Source organism: Bos javanicus, chromosome 14, assembly GCF_032452875.1.
Source record: "Bos javanicus breed banteng chromosome 14, ARS-OSU_banteng_1.0, whole genome shotgun sequence".
Taxonomy (NCBI): Eukaryota; Metazoa; Chordata; class Mammalia; order Artiodactyla; family Bovidae; genus Bos; species Bos javanicus.
The window spans coordinates 81,800,888-81,825,235 of NC_083881.1; the positions used below are offsets into that span (position 1 = coordinate 81,800,888).

The following is a 24,348-nucleotide window of genomic DNA, read 5'->3' on the forward strand; positions in this document are numbered from 1 at the left end:
GAATGTTGAGCTTTAAGCCAACTTTTTCACTCTCCTCTTTCATCAAGAGGCTCTTTAGTTCCTCTTCACTTTCTACCATAAGGGTGGTGTCATCTGCATATCTGAGGTTATTGATATTTCTCCCGGCAATCTTGATTCCAGCTTGTGCTTCATCCAGCCCAGCGTTTCTCATGATGTACTCTGCATATAAGTTAAATAAGCGGGGTGACAGTATATAGCCTTGACATACTCCTTTCCCGATTTGGAACCAGTCTGTTGTTGTTCCATGTCCAGTTCTAAACTGTTGCTTCCTGACCTGCATACAGGTTTTTCAAGAAGCAGGTAAGGTGGTGTGGTATTCTCATCTGTTCAAGAATTTTCCACAGTTTGTTGTGATCCACACAGTCAAAGGTTTTGGTGTAGTCAATAAAGCAGAAGTAGATGTTTTTCTGGAACTCTCTTGCTTTTTCCATGATCCAACGAATGTTGGCAGTTTGATCTCTGGTTCCTCTGCTTTTTCTAAATCCAGCTTGAATACCTGGAAGTTCATGTACTGTTGAAGCCTGGCTTGGAGAATTTTAGCATTACTTTATTAGCGTGTGAGATGAGTGCAATTGTGCGTAGTTGAGCATTCTTTGGAGTTTCCTTTCTTGGGGATTGGAATGAAAACTGACCTTTCCCAGTCCTGTGGCCACTGCTGAGTTTTCCAAATTTGCTGGCATATTGAGTGCAGCACTTTCACAACTTCGTCTTTTAGGACTTGAAATAGCTCAACTGGAATTCCATCACCTCCACTAGCTTTGTTTGTAGTGATGCTTCCTAAAGCCCACTTTACTTGAGACTCTAGGATGTCTGGCTCTAGGTGAGTGATCACACCATCGTAGTTACCTGAGTCATGAAAATCTTTTTTGTATAGTTCTTCTGTGTATTGTTGCCACCTCTTCTTAATATCTTCTGCTTCTGTTAGGTCCATACCATTTCCATCCTTTATTGAGCCCATCTTTGCATGAAATGTTCCCTTGGTATGTTGAATTTTCTTGAAATCTCTAGTCTTCCCCATTTTATTGTTTTCCTCTATTTCTTTGCATTGATCACTGAGGAAGGCTTTCTTATCTCTCCTTGCTATTTTTTGGAATTCTGCATTCAAATGAGTATATCTTTCCTTTTGTCCTTTGCCTTTAACTTCTCTTCCTTTCTCAGCTATTTGTAAGGCTTCCTCAGACTACCATTTTGCCTTTTTCCATTTCTTTTTCCTGGGGATGGTCTTGATCCCTGTCTTGTGTACAGTGTCACAAACCTCCGTCCATAGGTCTTCAGGCTCTCTGTCTATTAGATCTAACCCCTTGAATCTATTTGTCACTTCCACTGTACAATCGTAAGGGATTTGATTTAGGTCATATGTGAATGGTCCAGTGGCTTTCCCTACTTTCTTCAATTTAAGTCTGAATTTGGCAATAAGGAGTTCATGATCTGAGCCACAGTCAGCTCCCTTGTTTTTGCTGAATGTATAGAGCTTCTCCATCTTTGGCTCCAAAGAATATAATTAATCTGATTTTGATACTGACCATCTGGTGATGTCCATGTATAGAGTCTTCTCTTGTGTTATTGGAAGAGTGTGTTTGCTCTGACCAGTATGTTCTCTTGGGCAAACTCTGTTAGCCTTTGCCTTGCTTCATTTTGTACTCCAGTGCCAAACTTGCATTGGAGACACTCCAAATTTGCCTGTTACTCCAGGTATCTCTTGACTTTCCTTCTGTTTTCAAGAGACCTTCCCCAGGTCTCCTGCAGGAGACCTGGGTTTGATCCCTGGGTTGAAAATTGTCCCCTGGAGAAAGGCAACCCACTCCAGTATTCTGGCCTGGAGAATTCCCAGACTCAAACAGAACATCACCCTAAGTGACTTGCTGCAAAGAGCAGACAGTTGACTTGCTCATAGTTGGAGCAGGGTTCACCTGGGCAGCTCTCCTGCCCGTCTCACCAGCGCTCACGGATTGAGCTGTGGCGTCACTGAGCTGGTGGCTTGTTTGCGGGTTGGCCTCAGATGGGCACAGGAGGAGGGGCACCTCTCCATGTGCTGTCAGTGCCTTTTCCTTGCCACGTGCTTTTTTCCTGTGATCTCCATAGCAGATAGCTAAGATTTTTACATGACAACTCAAGATTCCAAGATATACAAAAATTGAGGCTGCTGGGACTTTTTAAGGCTTCTTCCCGGAACTGGCCAAGTGTTACTTCCGCTGTGTTCTATTATTTAAAGCTACTCTCAACATGGGCCAGATTCAAGAGGGAGGTGGCTATCAGGGTCTGAATTCTGGGACGCCACTGATGTCACAGCCCTCCACAGATGAGTGAAGGTAGCAGTGGAAACTGTAGGCGTGGTTGGAAAGAAACACAGCGTGATGAGAACAAGAACCTTTAGAAATACCTGAATTTAAGGCATAGTGGAGGAAACGGTTGTTGGAAAACTGGAAAAAATTATAGGCATTAACATCAATATTGAAATACAATTTATGACATGATATAGAATATGGTGCAAGGTGTGAGAAATAATGGGGAGTCCAGCGAGGTTCTTACACTTGAGGAAACAGAGGCATGGTCCTCTTCTTTGTGAAATTTATAGCCAAATGAGGCAGGCACTTTGAAAAATTATTTTAAATCCCTTTAGCTGGCAGGGTAAAAGTGAAGTGGAGGATACTTACAGTGTGTACGACCTCACAGAGCCTTACAAGAGGGCTTCTTTGAGGAACAGACATTGTTAATGTAGCTTATTGCATTGAACTAGCTCATGAATAAATTCAACTTTAACCCTTCTCAGCTCACAGGGAACACGTGTATACCTGGTGATTTTGGCGGATGCTAAGACAAAGTCAGAAATAGACTTACTGAATGGCAGAGGAGTCAGTTTCACATACTACATGAAATGGTGGGGTGGTATGGTATTTATCGGTTTCTCACTATTATCTATATTTAAGGCTATTAACCATAGCCTTGACCAGACGGACCTTTGTTGGCAAAGTAATATCTCTGCTTTTTAATATGCTCTCTAGGTTGGTCATAACTTTTTTAATATGCTCTCTAGGTTGGTCATAACTTTCCTTCCAAGGAGTAAGTATCTTTTAATTTCATGGCTGCAATCACCATCTGCAGTGATTTTGGAGCCCCCCAAAATAAAGTCTGACACTGTTTCCCTATCTATTTGCCATGAAGTGATGGGACCAGATGCCATGATCTTCGTTTTCTGAATGTTGAGCTTTAAGCCAACTTTTTCACTCTCCTCTTTTACTTTCATCGAGAAGCTCTTTAGTTCTTCTTCACTTTCTGCCGTAAGGGTGGTGTCATCTGCATGTCTGAGGTTAACTGATATTTCTCCGGGCAATCTTGATTCCAGCTCGTGCTTCTTCCAGCCCAGCGTTTCTCATGATGTACTCTGCATATAAGTTAAATAAGCAGGGTGCCTACAGCCTTGACGTACTCCTTTTCCTATTTGGAACCAGTCTGTTGTTCCATGTCCGGTTCTAACTTTTGCTTCCTGACCTGCATACAGGTTTCTCAAGAGGCAGGTCAGGTGGTCTGGTATTCCATCTCTTGAAGAATTTTCCACAGTTTATTGTGATCCACACAGTCAAACGCTTTGGCATACTCAATAAAGCAGAAATAGATGTTTTTCTGGAACTCTCTTGCTTTTTCGATGAACCAGCGGATGTTGGCAGTTTGATCTCTGGTTCCTCTGCCTTTTCTAAAACCAGCTTGAACATCTGGAAGTTCACGGTTCACATATTGCTGAAGCCTGGCTTGAAGAATTTTGAGCATTACTTTACTAGCGTGTGAGATGAGTGCAGTTGTGCGGCAGTTTGAGCATTCTTTGGCATTGCCTTTCTTCGGGATTGGAATGAAAACTGACCTTTTCCAGTCCTGTGGCCACTGCTGAGTGTTCCAAATTTGCTGGCATATTGAGTGCAGCACTCACAGCATCATCTTTCAGGATTTGAAATAGCTCAACTAGAATTCCATCACCTCTACTAGCTTTGTTCGTAGTGATGCTTTCTAAGGCCCACTTGACCTCACATTCCAGGATGTCTGGCTCTAGGTGAATGATCACAGCATCGTGAATATCTGGGTCGTGAAAATCTTTTTTGTACAGTTCTTCTGTGTATCCTGGCCACCTCTTCTTAATATCTTCTGCTTCAGTTAGGTCCATACCATTTCAGTCCTTTATCGAGCCCATCTTTGCATGAAATCTTCCCTTGGTATCTCTAATTTTCTTGAAGAGATCTCTAGTCTTTCCCATTCTATTGTTTTCCTCTGTTTCTTTGCATTGATCGCTGAGGAAGGCTTTCTTATCTCTCCTTGCTATTCTTTGGACTCTGCATTCAAATGGGAATATCTTTCCTTTTCTCGTTTGCTTTTCCCTGCTCTTCTTTTCATAGCTATTTGTAAGGCCTCCTCAGACAGCCATTTTGCTTTTTTATATTTCTTTTCCGTGGGGATGGTCTTGATCCCTGTCTCCTATACAGTGTCATGAACCTCCATCCATAGTTCATCAGGCACTCTATCAGATCTTGTCCCTTAAATCTCTTTCTCACTTCTACTGTATAATCATAAGGGATTTGATTTAGATCATACCTAAATGATAAAAAGTCAAAATTTAGGTCATACCTAAATCATAAAAAAAAAACATAGTCAAGGGTATGGTTTTTCCAGTGGTCATGTATGGATGTGAGAGTTGGACTGTGAGGAAAGCTGAGCGCCAAAGAATTGATGCTTTTGAACTGTTGTGCTGGAGAAGACTCTTGAGAGTCCCTTGGACTGCAAGGAAATCCAACCAGTCCATCCTAAAGGAGACCAGTCCTGGGTGTTCATTGGAAGGACTGATGCTGAGACTGAAACTCCAATACTTTGGCCGCCTGATGAGAAGAGTTGACTCATTGGAAAAGACCCTGATGCTGGGAGGGATTGGGGGCAGGAGGAGAAGGGGACAACAGAGGATGAGATGGCTGGATGGCATCAGTGACTTGATGCACATGAATTTGGGTGAAGTCCGGGAGTTGGTGATGGACAGGGAGGCCTGGTGTGCTGCAGTCCATGGGGTCGCAAAGAGTCGGACTCGACTGAACGACTGAACTGAACTGAAGGCTGTTAACATGGATTGAACACTAACGTCTCGTAACTAAGCTTGAGTGTATTCTGGACAGCCCTTTATTTATTTTTCCTCTTGTAATTGTTTCTAAGATAATTTCTTGATTTAGAATTTACTCTCAGTTGTTTTGTTCTTTTTCATAGTTTTTATTGCAGCTCTAAGAAAATACCTTATCAGTTGGCTTGATTTGATTTTTCTTTATCCCCTCTTTAAATTTGGGGATTCATATTGGTAATTTCTGAAAAATAATTAGAAATCTATCACATGACCATCTTTGAAGCCAGATTGTTGATTACTGATTAGGCTGTATCCTTGAGGGCTGATTAAGCTGACACTTCACAGTATTTTTTTTTTTTTTTTAATGTTAGAAGTAGAAACAATCAAAAAGAACAGTTGATTATTAAGTTCTATTTTACTTCCTGGAGGGGAAGTCATCCCACAGACAAAACTTCCATTGTAAAGAGTAGCTGAATTTTAGCTAGTATACGCTTGATGCCTCTTCCATGGGGAAGCATCATAGCCCTTTTGTGTGGTGCCCCTTCCAGTAGCCTCTCTCACTGTCAGATAAGATATCAACTGTCAGATCAGTCTTCTGAATCAAAACTCTGTCTCCCCACAGCCTATTGAATCCTGCCCAGCTGTTCTCTGATGGTGCCTTCCATGTTCCCTTTCCTCCAAGCTACACTTTGTACTCTTTGCTGAAGTTCTTCCCTGACTTTGTACTTTTACGATCTTGTTAATTATTCATTCAATCATACCTTTCTGTTCGTGCTTTGTAGGTACTATGAATTAGGGATGGTACTACAATCTGGGGATTGGTGGTGAGCAAGGCAGACATGGCTTCTCCTCTTCTAGAATTTACACTATAACTTGGATAATAGATATGGAGAAAGAGCTATAAGTCTTACCTATACAAATACAAAGTGCTATTTATACAAATACTTATACAAAATACTTAGTTATACAAATACTATGTACAAAGCATTGTATTTAGTAGTAACCAACTAGAAATAATCCCGAGTAGCTATTACATAAATAAAACATGTGCAAAGGTTGTTATTGCTACAATTTGTAGTACAAATACCTGTTCAGGTGTGTGAATGTAAGTATCTGTATTTGCACATGTATGAAATACTTATGTTTTCAGCAGACTTTTCTGAGCAGCTCAATTGTGCTAGGTGTGTTTCACATGCTGGACCAGCAGTAAATTGAACAAAGACCTCGCCCTTGGGGAGCTCACACGGTGATGGGGTCACAGGTTCAGTTCTTACCCAGAGTGGCTAGGTCTCTCAGTTTGGGGAAACCGTTACTCCACAGTCATTTTCTCGCTCAGGACCTAATTTTCACTCTCCTGTCTAAAGCTGCAGCTGGACTGCACTCCTGATGTCCTCTCATCGTCCCAGCTCTGTTTTCCTACTTAGTGCTTCCCGCCATCTAGTATACCTAATGTGTGTTCATTTCTCTCACTGGAATGGAGAAGAGACAAGGTGAACTCTTTACTTTTATTTGTTGCTTTATTCTCAGAGCCTGGAACAGTGCCTGACCCTTGATGGGCCCCATGCACTGTGGCCACCAGGCTCCTCTGTCCGTGGGATTCTCCAGCAGGGATGCTGGAGGGCAGCTGCTCTCTTCTCTAGGGGAGCTTCCTGACCCAGGGGTTGAAACCCAGGTCTCTTGCACTGCAGACAGATTTTTTTACCCTGTGAGCTACCAGGGGAAGTCCTGACACTTAATAGGTACTCAAAAATAATTGTTAAATATTAAGTGAAATATAGATTGTATTTCCAATTAGTAGTAACTGCTGTCTGGAAAAGTGAAGAAAGACTTTGAATGAACTGCAGTGTGAACCAAAATTTGTGCTCCGGGTTTTATCAGTTCTTCAGGTTTAATGTAAGAAATCAAGGGATGTATATAATACATATATGTATTAGTTTGAACTGTGGTATGTCAAAAATTGTTAAATATCAGCAACTCATACAATTTGACCTCAAATAGGACAGTGCCCAATTTGAAATATGCTTAAATTGAATGGCAAAAGAATGATTTTTAAAAGTGATTTTTGCTGAAATATTCGAGTATTATGGTACTGGGAAAAATGTAAAAGAACTATGGAAACAAATGCAAGGAACTAAACCCTACTACCTTTCTGAAGAAAGGGCTCTATGTTTAAACTTGCATTAAAAAGTCAGTTGTATAATGAAAAGAACCTGGTACACCACATGTTCACAGAGATTTTTTATGAAATGGTCAAAAAATTGGATGTTGATCATTGCCTAATTTTATATAAAGAATGAAAAAGCTAAGGTACAGAGAAATCAGGAAACTTGCCTAAGGCACAGGGTGAAGTCAGAATTTCCACCTAAATCTTTCTGCTGGTCATCTGTGATCATTTCACCATCCTGAGTTCTATTTTTGCCACATTTTTTAAAAATTGGAATTCTTTTGAAAGGAAACATTTTGAAGATACTCGGCCCCCCCCAAAAAAATTATTAGGACTAATAAAGTACTTTGCATTGAGGAAGCTTGTGCCTTCTTCATACTCCAATCAGTGGGGTAAAAGTGTTTCAAAATAGTGAGCTGAAACTGACAAGGTTAAGGTGACTCAGTGTAATTTATTTTATAAATACTTTTGCCCTTGAGAAGAGGTGAAGGACTTGGATAAAGATTTTTAAAGAGATTTCAGTGGCAAAGACAAAGTACTCTTCCAGTCAGCAGAACTTACATTTACTGTGTGCTCGTTGTGTTCAGGGCATTATTCTAGGTGCTAGAAATTCAGTAGTAAAAACGGTCAACCAACTTTACTGTATTAACTTTTATTGAGCATACCATGGAACAGCATACTTGTTCTCTTCAAGCACAGATGGGACTTTCAGGGTAGACTATATATTTGTTAGGCCATTAAACAAGGCTCAGTAAATTTAAAAGGATAAAAATAATACACAATGTTTTCTCCAGTTACAATGGAATTAAATTAGAAAGCAACAGCAGAAAGAAATCTGAGAAATACTTTAAATATTTGGAAACTAAAATTTAAGCACACTTCTAAATAGCCCCTAGGTCAAATTAAAAAAATAATTTTAACTGAATGAAAATAGAAACAAACATATGAAAAGCCCCTCATTGCAGTTCTAAGAGGATTCTAAATGCGTATCTTAGAATGGAAGGAAGATCTAAAGTCGACATTAACCTCAGGAAGCTAGAATACTAAATCCAAGTTAAGGAGAAGGAAGGAAATTAGACCAGAAATCAATGAATAAAACCCAGGGGACTCTATCTAACAAAGTCCAAGACCTGTACATTGCAAACTACAAAACATCACTGAGGGCATTTAAAGAAGAGAACAGTGAATGGAGAGATACAGCGTGTTCATAGTTGAGGAAACGCAGTTTTATCACAGTGGTCCTTCTCTCCACATGGATGGTAGCAGTGGTGTAGTAGTGTTAGTCCCTCAGTCGTGTCCGACTCTGTGCGACCCCATGGACTGTAGCCTGCCAGACTCCTCTGTCCATGGAATTCTCCAGGCCAGAATACAGGAGTGGGTAGCACTTCCCTTCTCCAGGGGATCTTCCCGACCCAGGGATCAAACCTAGGACTCCTGCATTGCAGGCGGATTCTTTACCATCTGAGTTATAGGGAATAGATTCAATCTAATCTCTAATGAAATTACAGAAGGCCTTTTCATAGAATTTGTCAAAATGATACTAGATTTACAGGAAATTACAAAGATCTAGAATGGCTAAAACAATTTTGAAGAGGAAGAGCAACTTATGAGAATTTATACCGCCTGATTTGCAACTCGCTGTAAAGCTGTAAGAATCAAGACAGAGCTCACATGTGTCAGTGGAGCAGAATAGACAGGGATGCCAGTGAGAAAAGGATGGTCTTTTTAACACATACCAGGATAATTGAATGTTCATATATAGAGACTCAAAAATTACACACATATATGCAATTATATATGTAAAGTTACATATGCCTAAATGCAAGCACTAAAAGTATAAAACCTCTGTAAGAAAACATATACCAAAAGGAGGATCTGTTAAAAGAAACCTATAAATTCACCAAAATTTAAATTTTTTGAATAAATTCACCTGTCTCCTTTTTGAAAAACTCTGCTAAGGAAAAATTTTAAAATCTACTAAGAGAAAATGGAGAAGGCAATGGCACCCCACTCCAGTACTCTTGCCTGGAGAATCCCATGGCCAGAGGAGCCTGGTAGGCTGCAGTCCATGGGGTCGCAAAGAGTCAGATATGACTGAGCGACTTCACTTTCACTCTTCACTTTCATGCGTCGGAGAAGGAAATGGCAACCCACTCCAGTGTTCTTGCCTGGAGAATCCCAGGGACGGGGGAGCCTGGTGGGCTGCCGTCTGTGGGGTCACACAGAGTCAGACACGACTGAAGCAACTCAGCAGCAGCAGCAGCAGCAAGAGGAAATAGTTTCAATCATATTATCTTAAAATGGACAGATATTTTTTAAAAAAATTCTTACAACTCAATAGTATGAAGACAACCCAATTAATAAGTGACTTAGAGACTTACGGTGGTGCTAATGGTAAAGAGCCCACCTTCCAACGCAGGAGACATGAGAGATGCAGGTTTGATCCCTGGGTCTGGAAGATCCCGTGGAGGCGGGCAGGGCAACCCACGCCAGTGTTCTTGCCTGGAGAATCCCATGGACAGAGGAGCCTGGTGGGCTACAGTCCATGAGGTGGCAAAGAGTCAGACACAGCTGAGCGACTAAACACACAGCACACCAGTACTGACCATATTTCCAAAAGGAAGCTCAGTTCTGCTCTGGCTTCCAAAATTCTGGAAATTATGTGAGTGAAGAAGGGTGAAGGGCCTCAGTATTTAGTATACCGGCATTCACTTAATACATGAATAATCAATTTCAGCCCTAAGCTCTGTCTTATATCTCCCAGGCCAGAGATGTTTTGTTTTACTTTCTCCAGAGAATAACCGCTAGTCCCCTGGGTTGGGGAAAGGACGGTTGTTTGCCTGCACAGAATGTGGAGGGATCTGGACACCAAACAGCTTTAAGACAGACTTTCAGCCTGTTTTACTGTTTCACCGTCACTTTGTTTCCAGTGCCATCCCAGAGTCCTGTGTCAGGAGTTGTAGTATAAATTTTGTTGCTTCCAAACTTTATGGTTTTTCTCAGCTTAGCAACTGGGAGTCTGAAGTCTGTTTCCAATTGTTCATCTTCTTTCCTGCTTTGAAACTTCAGTTGCTCCTGTCTCTTCTCTCAGATATTGATTCCTATAGTTCTCTGCTATTTTTAAATTTATTCTCATTTCATGGAATTTCAGGAGACAGTGAAAATAAATGCTTATGTCCAATTCACCATCTTCTACAAAAAGGCTTCTATTTCTATTTTTAATCTCAAAGGCTTCACAGTTTCTCCTTGACCTTCACTATAGCCCTTACTTGGTTTGTTTTTAGCTGTCTTAACTGACCTTCGCGTTACTGGCGGCCAGATTAATGAGTGCTGTCCACCCCACTGTAAAGTTCATTATGGATGCACTGTGCGGGAGCAAGAAGCTCTCTCTGAGCACATGTGCACTCCTTTCCCACCAGTGGAGCTGCGTGTGTGCGTGCAGGGCTCAGTGTACTCCACTTTTAAAGAAATGAAAGCTGGAAATAGTAGTTGATACATTATGGGTGTGAATGTATAGAAAAGATGTACTAGAACTCTAAAGAGCCACATCAAAGTTAATCAGTGGGTATGCTGCTGCTGCTGCTAAGTCGCTTCAGTCGTGTTCAACTCTGTGCGACCCCATAGACAGCAGCCCACCAGGCTCCTCCGTCCCTGGGATTCTCTAGGCAAGAACACTGGAGTGGGTTGCCATTTCCTTCTCCAATGCTTGAAAGTGAGAAGTGAAAGTGAAGTCGCTCAGTAAGTGTCCGCCTCTTCGAGACCCCATGGACTGCAGCCCACCAGGCTCCTCCATCCATGGGATTCTCCAGGCAAGAGTACTGGAGTGGGGTGCCATTGCCTTCTCCGATTAATGAGTATACATAGTTTTAATTTAAAGTAAGACATATATGCTTTGTGAGTATCATTTTTGTTATATGAGTCTCTGCTTTAACAGCTTCCTCAGTTAAATGAATAAATTAAATTAAAAAAAGATAAATAGGACTTCCCTTGTGGCTCAGCTGTAAAGAATCTGCCTACAGTGTGGGAAACCTGGGTTTGATCCCTGGGTTGGGAAGATCCCCTGGAGAAGGGAAAGGCTACCCGCTCCAGTATTCTGGCCTGGAGAATTCCATGGACTACATGGGGTTGCAAAGAGTCAGACACGACTGAGTGACTTTCAGTTAAATGAACAACTGCTGTCCCAAATATATTGAGTGACACCTTGTTTTAAAATAACATAGAAATGTAATTATATCCTATGGGTCAAACGTATGATTCTGCTATGTTGTCTGCTGAATTTTCACATGCTTAACAAGATAATTGTTTTTGTTTAGTTCCAGATGTTGAAGTGAAAGGAGAGAGTTCTAGCTATTATCTCTTGTTACAAGGTAATGGCAGTGGAAAGTGTAAAGCCACATTGATTCACTCAGCCAACCAGATCAATGGCTCGTTTGCACTCAGTTTAATTCATGGAAAGATGAAAGCAACGACAGAAGAAACCAAATTGAGTGAGTGTTAACTTTAGAGGGAAAACAAAACATTTTTACGTTTGTTTGTGTAAGTAGTTAACTTACGTGGTTTTTAGTGAACCTATTGTTTTCAAACTGCATTTCACTTTCAGTAAATTTGCTTTTGCTTTAAATATTTTATAACACATTTGAACAATTATTAATCCCTTACGCATCATACTTCTTAAAATGTAACAGGTCACCCCTTCAGTTCCAAACAGGAAAATTTTTAGTATTTTCCACTTTAAACAATTTATCTTTCTAGAATTTACTTCTCTGCCGGGGTCCAGCCCCGGCTGATCCAGGGTATTCGAAGGAGAGACGGCGTCGGCAAGGATCAGGAAACAACTGCTTAATTAAACTTTAATTAAGGATATAAAGAGTAATAGAATAAGGATAGCTCAGTGAGGAAATTGAGTGGAGAAAAGAGGCTGAAATAAGGATAGCTCAGTGAGGAAATTTAGTGGAGAAAAGAGGCTGAATAATTCAGCCAGAAGGTGAGAGAAAGAACGACATGGGGAGACCAAGTTTCGGCGAACAAGGCCCTTACTTTATTTTCCAAAGTAGTTTTTATACCTTAAGTTATGCATAGAGGATAATGGGGGAAGGGGTAGAGTCTTGCAGCAAGCCAGGCTTTCTTCCTGCAAACTTATCATATGCAAAAGCTTAGGTGATTTGCATCATCTTCTGGCCCGGAGGCCTGTTAACATTTTAAGACCCTTTCTTCAGAAAACTTATTTTTCTCTAAAGGTGATAAGTCAGGCGCCACCCTCCAAAAGCATTAGATAAAGTTGCATTCCTACAGAGCAAAGGTGTGGTGGGCTATCACAAGAAAAAGAATTAACTCAAGGGTCCCAGGTTACAAACATTGAAGCTACTATTTACACCAATTATATTAATCAGTACACTGCCAGGGACACAGCAGGTAAGGGATATGGAGACTTAGCAGCAAACATTGGCCCAACAAATGAAAAACCCTTCACCAATACAATTTCTAATCAATCTTTTAACTGCTGAAAGGAATCTGTATTTAGACAGTTTAGAACATCTCCTGCCTCTCACAGTTGGGAGGCTCTGAGCAATCACATGTGGCCGGAAAAACCTATTCAGGCAGGCTAGAGGATTTCCAAAGGAGTTTGTAGGTTGAAACACTGTCGCACCCAGGAATTATTAACTGGAGCTGTAAGCTAACTCTTGTTTCAGAGAGGTAGTGGGGGACAGCCCCCCATAAAGTCAGAGGTGTAGGTGAAAGCACAAAGCAGAAAGTAGGCAGACTCTGGTTTTGGGTGTAAATGCTCGAGAATTTCCAGGGGGACTCCTGAGGCTCGATCCGCCTTTGCGTATGCCGAGCCTCCTCCCTCATGACCTTTGTCATGGGTGGAGCTCCTCACGCTGGCTCCCGGCAGTGATAGAATTCCAGTTGAGCTATTCCAGATCCTGAAAGATGATGCTGTGGAAAGTGCTGCACTCAATATGCAGTATGCACTCAGTATGCAATATGCACTCAATATGCAGTATGCCGGCTCCCGGCACTTCTCATTGTTATTTACTTTCTCCCAAGCATCTTTATTGCTCATCTTTTGTTACTGTTCAAGCTCCATGCTTGGGTTATCCATCACGGTGTGACAAACCGCCCCAAATTTAGCTTAACAACGACTGTTTATTATAACGTCTCATAGTGCTGTGACTGGACGTTTCTGTTTTGAAGGCCCACGCGTGATTGCCCTCACACACGGCTGGGGCTTCTGTTCATCTGAAGACTTAACGGGGCTGGGTGTGTAGGCTGGCTCTTCCCCCGCGTGTTTGGTGCCTGGGCTGGGGTGGCTGGAGCAGGTAGAGCTGCTTTCCTCTTCACACGCCCGTCCTCCAGCCTGGGCTTCCTCGCAACAGTGTCGCCTGCAGGAAGCCTGATTCCTGTACGGTTGCCGCCTTCTCTTAGAGCGAGTGTTCTGAGAAGCTGTGAGACTTTCTGTGACCTACGTCTTTCATTGGCAGTTTCACCATGCCTGTTGGTTTCCTGGGGTCACCTAGGTTCACTGTGGAAGGTCTACACAGCAGGTGAGAAGCAGAATCGGATTCACGGGGAGGCCGTCTTTGAAGACCAGCCCCTGTAGTCCCTCAGAATAAGATGTAGTGGAGGGAATTCTACTCTTCTACCTAAATTCTCTGAATTTAAGAAGCAGGTCAAAGTTTAAAATGCAAAATAATTTAGAATGTTTATTTTCTGCTGTTCATTTATTACTGTTTACTTTGAAATATGCAAGATGAAAGATAAATAATTGACTTTTAATTACATTTTAACACATTTCTTGAGAACTTAATTGTTGTTATAAGCCATCTTTAGTACTGATTTTTTCTGTTTCTTAGGCTTTCCTCTTGACCTCTCGTCACTCCCAAGTTTCTCCAGGGAGCAGCTTATACAGAGAGAGAAACAGCTAGCCGGTGTTCAGGCTTTGGCTGTGAAGGAATGTCTGAGTAAGTCATCATGTGTGCCTTTCATTCTGTTGTAAGAATGTTGACTTGTTCAGACCTAATTTATTTTAACACTTTTTTCTTACACACTTTCTTTTAGATATGATACTCACTTGTAGAACTATCTTTTTTTTTGTGGGAAGTGAAGCAGAAAAGAATAGCTTCATTGCTTTGCCAGGCAAAGGAGCCACAGTGGTCTCCTGCCCTTGAAAACTGTGTCCCAACCCAGGGGAGTCTGTTGAGGAGTTTTATGGCAATGGTTCGAGGGTGGCGTTGCTGACAAAATTACTGTGTGTGCAAGGTCTTAGGTAGTTGGTCTCCTTTTTTTTTTAATTAAATTTTTTTTATTGTAGTCAAAGTCACATAATATAAAACATACTATATTTTAATCCTGTTTAACTGTGCAGTTCAGTGGCACTAACTACATTCTTAATAGAGGTAATGTAGGGTAGAAACGGTCTGTAAATTTTTTCCCACCAGATTCAGAATATTCCTATTTACTTGTATATTGCGGTTACCATTTATTATAATTGTCCAGGAAAATTTAGTTTCTCATTATTTTTAATTGTATACCATTAAAGAATACTTCCTGGTTAATGTAGTCATCTTTACAAAATTTCTCTTTATATCATTTAGCCAGAGGAAAGGAAAGTAGAGATTGCAAACAGAATAAAATATAAATCTAGAGAAATTAATATGTTAACTTGAGCATTGCTTCTTAGACTTTAACCATAACTAAGCACATTGCACATATTGAGTGAAGTTGGATCATGGGTTTTTCTTTACTCAAGAAATTGACACTTTTTTAAGGGTTGTTATTTAAAATTTTTTCCCTCTTTCTAAATGTTAACTTGGTTATCAATCTTAACATTGTTTTCATAAATAATCATTCATTAATACCTGATAGGGACTTAAGCTAATTAATATAGAATTTCTAAAACCTTGATTCAGCTTGTGAGGCTTCATTAGTTGCATATAGAAAAAATGATTATTACGTACACACACTATAAAATGAAAAATACCACTCTTTAAAAGCATTTAAAAATATTTTGGATTCGGTAGTTCATTTTATTCAATGGAAAATAATTTTAGAATACCTGGTCTTAATAATTTGTATAAGAATTACTACTTTTTTATTTGTACAAAGCCAGAGTAATTGTGTAGTCTTGAACTCCTCAAACCACTTTTTTTTGACTATGAAAATAATAGGATATAATTGGGAAAGGCAAATTAGTTTCAATAAAAGGTAGTATGTATTAACCCAAGGAAAAATAAGGAAAAAACCTAAAAATAGCATTACACGTGATCCAGCATCTCTGACTCCTGAGCATATATCTGTAAAAGATGGAAACTGTCGTTCAAAAGGATATGTATACCCCAGTGTTCATAGCAACAGTGTTTATAATAGCCGAGACATGGAAGCAACCTAAATGTCCATCAACAGATGAATGGATAAAGAGGGTGTGGAATATTACAACAATAAAAAAGAAAGAAAGAATACCGTTTGCAGCAACATGGATAAACCTAGAGATCCTCCTACTAAGTGAAGTCAGACAGAAGATGAATATCATATATCACTTACGTGTGAAATCTAAATGGATGATACAAATAAACTTATTTATAAAACAGAAGTAGACTCACAGACATAGAAAACAAACTTATGGTACCAAAGAAGAACAGGAGAACGCAGAGCAGGGAGAAGGGTGGATAAATGAGGAATTTGGAATTAGCAAATACAGACTGCTATATATATATAGATAAACAACAAGGTCCTGATATATATAGCACAGGGAACTATATTCAGTACCTTGTAATAACAGAAAAGAATCAGAAAAAGAATATATGTGTGTCTCTGAATCATTTTGCTACACACCTAAAAGTAACATACTGTGTAAATCAACTATACTTCAGTTTAAAAGGAAGAAAAAGCTGAAATACCAGTGAAATCCTAGTGTTTTTGTGGATAAAACCCCTATATTTCAAACATTTACTTGCTTGGTGTTATTTACTTCTGACTTTGTTCTAGCCCTGCTAAACCTGGCTGTAGGCTTTGAATCTTTGCCATAAGCCTCTGGCAGCTCCTTAAAACTTAAGTTCCTTTAGCGTCTTCCCTCTCTCATCTTCACCTCTCTTCCTGACCCTTCCAACCAGAAAAACTGAGAGCGGAAGAGCATGCAGCTCCCTGAAGCTGGTCCGTCTCTCTTCTGGGTAAGGCCATCCCTCCTGCTTGGTTGGGAAGGGAATATAATCAAGTTGTTGCCTGTAGGTGTGACTAGAAGCTCTGCCTCGGGGAGGGGGAAAGAGGAAGTGCTAAATAAATGCTGAAAATGTGGAAGCACCAGCAGCTGAGTTATAACCCAGGCAGGAGCTGGAAGGATGGCCTCAGCACTGGGCAAGGACCGGTAGGGGTCTGGAGGTTGAAGGAAGCCTCAGAGCTGAGACGTCAGCTCTGGGGATATCCATGCACTGGCCAAGTGCAATCTGAAGCGTTAAATCTTGATTAAGATGAGTGACCCACTTAATCTATTATGGTGGAATTATTTGCTGAGCCAATCTCTCCTTTACCCAGAGAGTGAGTACTGAGTTGAAAATCTGGGGACAAAGGTTCAGATTTCATGCATCTCTGAAGGTAGAGGAGGATGACAACAAATGACGTTTCCAGTGTAAGAGAATCTTAGTGTCTCTTTCAGTGATCTTCAGAGAAGTGAATATAAATATAAAAGTATTTAAATTGATGTAGTTAATTTATACCTGATGAAAATGAATAGGAAAGCTTTCTTTGGGTAAAAGTTAATGTTTCAGTATCAGTATAGATTGTAGTTTCTGCTGGAAAACAAGTTGTTCAAAATTCTTTTCAAAATTATTAATCAGACATGGGTTAAACTTACTATCTCCCCCAATATTTCTCTGACTACTGAGTTAGAATGAGCAACTGGTAAAGTTTGCATGAAAATTTTATTTTTAAAAATTATCTTAATTTTTAACTATACATAGATATTTAGATATAGACATTTGAAATGATACATAAATTTTATAATTTATGTCTAACTGATGTTTTGTAATTTATAAACTTTTATAATTAGAAGTATTAAATATCCTGTTTCTCTGATTTGTAAAGAAAAGGCTTGGGGCTTCCCTGGTGTCCAGTGGCTGAGGTGGACTACCGGTGTAGGGGCCAGGTCTGACCCCTGGTCAGCGAGCTAGATCCCACGTGCCACGACTTAGACCCGGTTTAGCCAAATAAAATATTAAGAAAATAAAAAAGACAAAAGGTTTAAGAACACTGAATGATTTTTAAATAAAAACTGCTCAGTGTGATGCAGAACAGATTCCAAAATAGCAGCATTGTCATATCGCTCCAGGACTGTGGTCACAATTCTGAGTTCCCCACGTTGTTTTTAAATTTATAGAGCCCGGTGCAAACCTGATTGTTGTTCATTCTGCTGATATTTTTAGATGTTTTACACTCTATTTTCCTTTACTAAGTCCTGAGTTATTACTAGCTTATTTTAGGAATAGCATTCTTTTGTGAATTCATTTTAAGACTTTAGTCAAATATTTTTCTCCCAGATCTTTATCTGTCACTTGTGTTACAGACTCATCTGTGTAGGGATTATTTTTCACCTAAGGTGAAAACCCACTAGAGTGGGTTGCCCTGCCCTTCTCCAGGGGATCTTCCCAACCCAGGATCAAACTGAGGTCTCCTGCTTCACAGGCGGATTCTTAACCATCTAAGCCACCAGGGAAGCCCACTTACCTACCTACCTATCTATAAATTTACTACTGAGTCATGTAGTATATGATGGTCAATTTTCCTTTCTTGTATAATCTTTGTTTTCCTTGTGGTTGATAATCACCTTATTTTTAATTTGCCCTTTCTTCTGTAGAGGCAAAAATACTTTTATGTTTCTCCAAAGCCTCCAACATTTCTGCCACACGCCTGTTGTTAAATTTATTGTATATTCAAACACAACAGTTCCTTTTTATTTCTCATAGGTTTTTTTCTGGAGTATTTCATATTTTAGTGTATTTTGAACAAAATGTGTCTTAGACCTACTGACATCTTAGAGACTTCTCTTTCCTCTTTTCGTTTGGAATCTCCTATTTTCTAGACCCCTTGACCTCCTTTTTTTTTTTTTTTGGATTACTCCCTTGTTTGGTTGGAGCATATCTTGCATTAGCTTCCTGAGTAAAAGTTTGTTCTTGGGGCATACAGTTTTCAAGCTCTTGCATGTCTGAAAATATCTTTACTAGATTGATAATTTGTCTAGACTTCCAGGTTAAAAATTGTTTGCCCTCAGAATTTTGAAGACATTGTCCCCCGTCTATTTTTTTTGGCCACTTGATATGATATGTGGGATCCCCATCCGGGGATTGAACCCACACTCCCTGGCCTGGAAGCACAGTCTTAACCACTGGACCACCAGGGAAGTCCCTGTCCCGTAGTTTCCTGTTGCTGTGTTCCTGTTGACAAATCTCATACTAGTTCTTATCCTTTAAAGTGGGCTTTTTTTAGTTTGCTTTTGCCCCCTTCTAGAACTTTTACCTCCAGAAGCTTTGTCTCTGGAAGCTTTATTCTGAATCTTAATGTGTGTACCCCCCGCTTTCCACTGTCTAGTGTATTAAACCGTGTACTTGATGAGCCACATCAGTACAAGATTCACATTTCCTAAGTCTGAAAATTTTTCTTATAATATAATTTTCTTTAATATAATTTTCTTACAATATAATTTTTCTTATAATAAATTATAATTTTTCTTATAATTTTCTTTAATATAATTTTCTTATAATTTTTTCTTTAATATAATTTTCTTTCACCCATTTTCTTTCTTCTTCCTAGAACTCTTATTGGTTATATAGCAACCTTTTTTTGGATAGAATGGCTGCTCTTTTTTCCTGTTTCCATATTATTTTTGTTCTAGTTTCTGGGGGATGTCTTGCAGTATTTTTTAATTTTGATCTCTCCGTGCTTAATTTTAAAAAATATTTTCATGGTCATTGACTGTTCCTTTATCAGATCATCCTGTACTTGTTTCATGAGTATAGTATCTTTTCTTATTTCTGTGAGAATATTAATTGCTGGTTTGGTGATTTAGTCGTGAAGTCATGTCTGATTCTTGTGACCCCATGGACTATAGCCCGCCAGGCTTCTGCGTCCATAGAAGTTTTCAGGCAAGAATACTGGAATGTGTGGCCATTTCCTTCTCCAGAGGATCTTCCCGACCCAGGGATTGAATTTGGGTCTCCTGCACTGCAGGCCGTCTGAGCCCCCAGAGAAGCCCTTGTGAGAGTATTAATCCCAGCAAACTTTCTTTGTTACCTGGAATGCTTTTGCTTCTGCTGGGCTCCTTTTTATTTTTGCTTGCTTTAGTCTTTCTGTTTCATCCCAGACTTGGCTTTTAGTCTGGGGGGGCCTAGTAAATAATACTTGTTTCCCAAATTTGGAACCAACTGAGAAATAAACTTAAGAAACACACTGATGGAGATAAATTCCTAGATTGAAGGATATGACTTTTTAGAGCTATAACGGGTTTTCTGCTGCATATACCCAGAATTGAATTTACTCCCTGAATGATAGCCAGAGCTGGGCAATCACAGATCAGGCCTGCTGTGGCGGGGCTCTCACCACCATACAGAGGCATCCTGAGGATTTGCTCACTCAGGTGGAAGTTGGAAAGGGGAGTTCTGATCAGAACATGCCTCGTTTCTTTTCCAGACCAGCTCAGTGGGTGATGGGAGGGAGCAGGAAGCTGGAAGAATTGCTGAATTGAACTCTTTACATGTCTGAACATGAGACCATGAAATGCAGAGTTCCCTGTCCCCTCTACCCCTTTCATTAAATGTCTGGTGATTTTTTTCCCCCCTGTCCTGTTTTAACTGGGAAATTTTATGTGTCACTCTAATGTAATATTTGGCAAGCTTCAAGAGTGGTGGAGTAACTATTCAACATTTTGTTTGTGAGGTCCTCTCCTTAATTCTACCGTAGTGTCAGTATCTAGCTCTTTTCTCCTGGGGCATTCAGTTTTTCAAAGGGAGAATCCTTTCATCTTTGCAGTGGGGCATCTGTAGTTGCTGTCTTTCTGGCCACCGGGTTGAAAGTCTGACCTTTCAGTATTAGCCTCTGCTTAATCTTGTAGTCTAACCCTCCAGCATCAACACCAGCTTTTTTGTTGTTGTTCGGTCGCTAAGTTGTGCCTGGCTCTGCACCCCCATGAACTGCAGCATGGCAGGCTTCCTTGTCCTGCACCATCTCCCGTTCCTGATAGGCTGTGATCTGAGGTTCCTCCTCCTCTGTTTCTACCCCAAAATGAGAGCAGAGTCATCTGGCTTGAGGGCGCATCCATTATCTGTCTTGCGGGACCTTCCTGTTTCGGTTAACCCTTTCTCTGCTCTGCTGACTCAGTTACCACTCCACCATCATCTTATCCTCCAAAATTCGTTGAAAACTGCCGTCATTTAGTGTTTATTCTTTTGTTGTCCTTTTTTAATTCCTCGGTTGTGATTCTGAGTTTTGAGTAGGAGAGGGAATAGACGGACATGACCAGACCACCACGCTTAACCGAGAGTGCTACAGGTTTTATTTTCACGTGAGCACCCACATAAGGCCGTTCTTCATCCTCTGCGGTGTGTTTCTGAAAACTTCTGTAAACTTGTTTTGACTGTTGCTCACCTTTTAGTGTTAACAAATTACTCTGTTTCACATAACTGGAAATTCTTCTATTACCTTCAAATGAGACTGAAAGGAAAATAGGCCTACACAAGAATGCTGATTTGCTTGAGAAATTCATTTCTTTTACTTTTGAAAGTATTTCCCCTAAAATACAGTAGCTCACAGGGTTTTAAATAACAGTTATATTGTTAATCATATTGATTTGTTGTCTTATAGAAAGGAGAAAGTTGGCAAAGCAGCGTGAGGTGATTTCTGTGGATGAACTCAAAAGTCTGCTAACATGCACAAGGGAACGCTTTTTAGGTCATTTTGATGCTGTTCTTCCTAAAACAAGTCTAATAAAGACAGACAAAACGTCCAGTATGTTACATGGTAAGTTTTTGTTACTTTAAATAGTAGTCCTTTTTTGGTGTGTAGCATTTATGAGAGTTATTATTAAAACTTATAAAATGTATTGATCAAATCAAAATCTATCAAATTGTAGCAGTAATATATTTGTGTGTACAAGTATGTGTGTAAATATCAATATGTTGTATTTTTCATCATTTAGACATTAGAAATTTTCTGATGACCTTTTTTGTTAAGCACGTTCAGTATAATTGTTTTTGAGCGAAGGAGAAGCACTTTAAGGTAATTCCTCTTAAAACTGTTACTAAGCTGCTGGAATGGATGCGTTTCTATTAAGCTATATTTTCATAAGGTGAGAAAAGTAGAACTTACTAAACTTAATGTAGTTAAAACTACATATAATAAGATGCTCCACACTTGCCATTTGTTATAGTAGGAAGTCACCAAACTTACTGAAGGAGCAGGAAATCATTTCTATATTAACTTGGCATTTCTTTCTATTTTCCTGCTTTCTGTTCTAGTGATGAATTTGCATGGAGTGAAGCTCTTCAGGATTTAAAAAGGACGCGTTTAACAGTTGCCTGGCATTGTAAATGTATAGGATAATTTTTTGTTGTTATTCTGTGAAAATCATTTTTATCCCATACATTAATAAGAAAATGGCCATAGAATCAAATTAATAATAATGTTTGTTGTGTGCCTTTTCTCTATTTGATGCCAGGAAGGCACACAAAGAATTAAAAGTTTGGGTGGGTCCTTGACTTTCAACAGGCTTATGGTCTAGTTGGAAAAGAATATCAGCACAGCGTCTCGTGCCATGTGTGAAGGCCAGGCCTTTGGGGCGAGACGGCCAGGGCTCAGGCCTCAGCTGAGTGCCTTTGGGCAGGTTCTTCAACCTCTCCATGCCTGGTTCCTCATGTTTCAGATGGGGATAATAATATTACCCAGTTATTATGGGTAATATTATGGCTTAGTATGAGGATTAACTGAGGTGATTCCTGTGAAACACTTAGAGTGTAATCATCTCCAAAAGCTGTGACCGGTCACTCATGCTGCCATTGTAGCTGCTGTTACTATCAGTGCACCTTAGTCACCAGGTCACTCCTGTGACTCACAGGAGTGCTTGTCTGCCCCTTAATATTTAGCCTATGGCATTTACATTTATATAGGTTGCATACTCAAATTTAATAATTTATATTGTAATATTTAGGGGGATAATTAATATTTACTTTTATTTAACATGGCTTGTATTCTTCTGTGAACATAGCCTGTAATTGTTCAGAACTACTAATGATTTTTTTCTTTATCCATTTTTTGAAAAGCCATGCCAGCATTGTAAAGCAGATTATTTCATCATGAAGCTTATTCTTCCATGAAATAGTCCATATTTCACCACCCTTATTAAGAAGCAGGAACTACTATACTTGGATGGTGTTTGGTTGGGGCAATCCAGTATAGACATTAAAAATATTTTTAACTATTGAAGACTAAATAGTTTAAAAGTAAAGGGAAAATGGTATGCAGTTGGCTTCTGTTTTCATCTGTGATTAATTTTTTCTTTTTAGTTCAAAAATTTCTTCCCAAATCATTATCACTTTGTAAGACCTTAAAGTATAAAATGGGTATTTTTTGTCAGGGTTGACAGTTAGTCAAACAGCTAATGTCCAGTAATTTTCAGTCAATTTATTTTGGAATCCATTAATACAGTTAGTGATTTTGTCAGTCTTGAAACATTGAGATGTCCTCATAATTAATATTGAGAATGGAAGATGGCCCTCTGTCTTTAATGAGAATTGTAGATTATCCAACAATCTCAATGTTAATTCACTGTACCATACTGACCAAAAAGATAAGACACTCTTACATATAATACTTTATTAGTAGTAAAATAGCATTTAATGTTAGTGATTTACTTGAAAATGGATATGTTAAAGCATCTTACATTAATATATGTGAGAATTATTTCTAAAGTAATCTTTACCCTCAAACGTCTTAAGTTATTTATGGTATTATTGTACTTTTGAGAATGAAGTAATCTTTTAAAAATATAAATTTTTCAGGATATTGGTGCTAATTCCTCTTTCTAATATGGAGATCACATATTATATCCCATATATTCTCCACAGAGTTGTCTCTTTTTCATTTAGAACTAATTTCACAAAAATAACAAAGTTATGCTTTCATTCTCTATGAGTCCTTGCAGTGCTAATTCCTCTTCTGAATTCTAGCCCATAACTTTTATTATGAGGAGAATGTAAAATAAAGCTCAATACTAATTTTTTTTAATCATTTCCAAAAAACTTTTCTATGCCATTTTGCATAGTTCAGGTCATCAGAGATGCCCTTAATAAATGCCTGAGGCAGGCATTGCACAGTTAATCCAGCTGGTTCTTACGTGTGCATCTACACGTGCACATCTTTATATGGCGAAATCCAGTGTGTCAGTGCCGTTCAGTACTCACATGTGTTTCTTTCTCTTCAGATAACAGTTCACTGGAGCTTACTTCTTCCCGCCTAGTGGAGACTAATCCTCTGGAGTGGCCAGAAAGGCATGTCCTTCAAAATTTGGAAACTTGTGAAAAAGCTAAACAAAAAATGAGGTAACGTTTAAATAGCTTATTATTTTTTATGATCTTTATTTTTTCTTAATCCTTAAATTGTGTTTAGGAAATAGTAATTTATGGTTTTATTGTAAAGGATATGTGTGCTTACTGTAGATAGATAGATGGGTAGATGGAGATAGACTGTTGCAGAGTAAGGTGTCCAGGAAATGCTCTTCCCCTTCCATATTCTACTTGTCCTTTCTGGGTGTACATAATCACAGGTAATAGGTTAGTGTATGACTTCCAGAATGTCTTCCACAGAAGTACAAAAACATATGAATATGAAAGAGAAATTTTAAAAATATAGGAGTGTGTGTGTGTGTGTGTGTGTGTGTGTATGTATGTGTGGTCACTCAGTCGTGTCCAACTCTTTGTGACCCCATGGACTGGGGCCCACCAGGCTCCTCTGTCCATGGGATTCTCCAGGCAAGAATACTGGAGTGGGTTGCCATTTCCTTCTCCACAGGAATGTGTAAAATAAAGTAAAAGTACTC

General features: G+C 39.5%; 1 protein-coding gene across 3 annotated transcripts in view; it reads left to right on the plus strand.

Annotated features, from left to right (window-relative positions):
* Nucleotides 1-24,348, plus strand: part of MTBP (MDM2 binding protein) — a 76,531-nt gene that overhangs the window by 20,894 nt on the left and 31,289 nt on the right. For all 3 annotated transcript variants that reach the window (XM_061439534.1, XM_061439535.1, XM_061439533.1), the window contains 4 exons: nt 11,588-11,761; nt 14,129-14,236; nt 21,120-21,275; nt 23,734-23,851. In XM_061439534.1, coding sequence (XP_061295518.1) covers nt 11,588-11,761; nt 14,129-14,236; nt 21,120-21,275; nt 23,734-23,851 — 556 coding nt within the window. The remainder of the gene's footprint in view (nt 1-11,587; nt 11,762-14,128; nt 14,237-21,119; nt 21,276-23,733; nt 23,852-24,348) is intronic.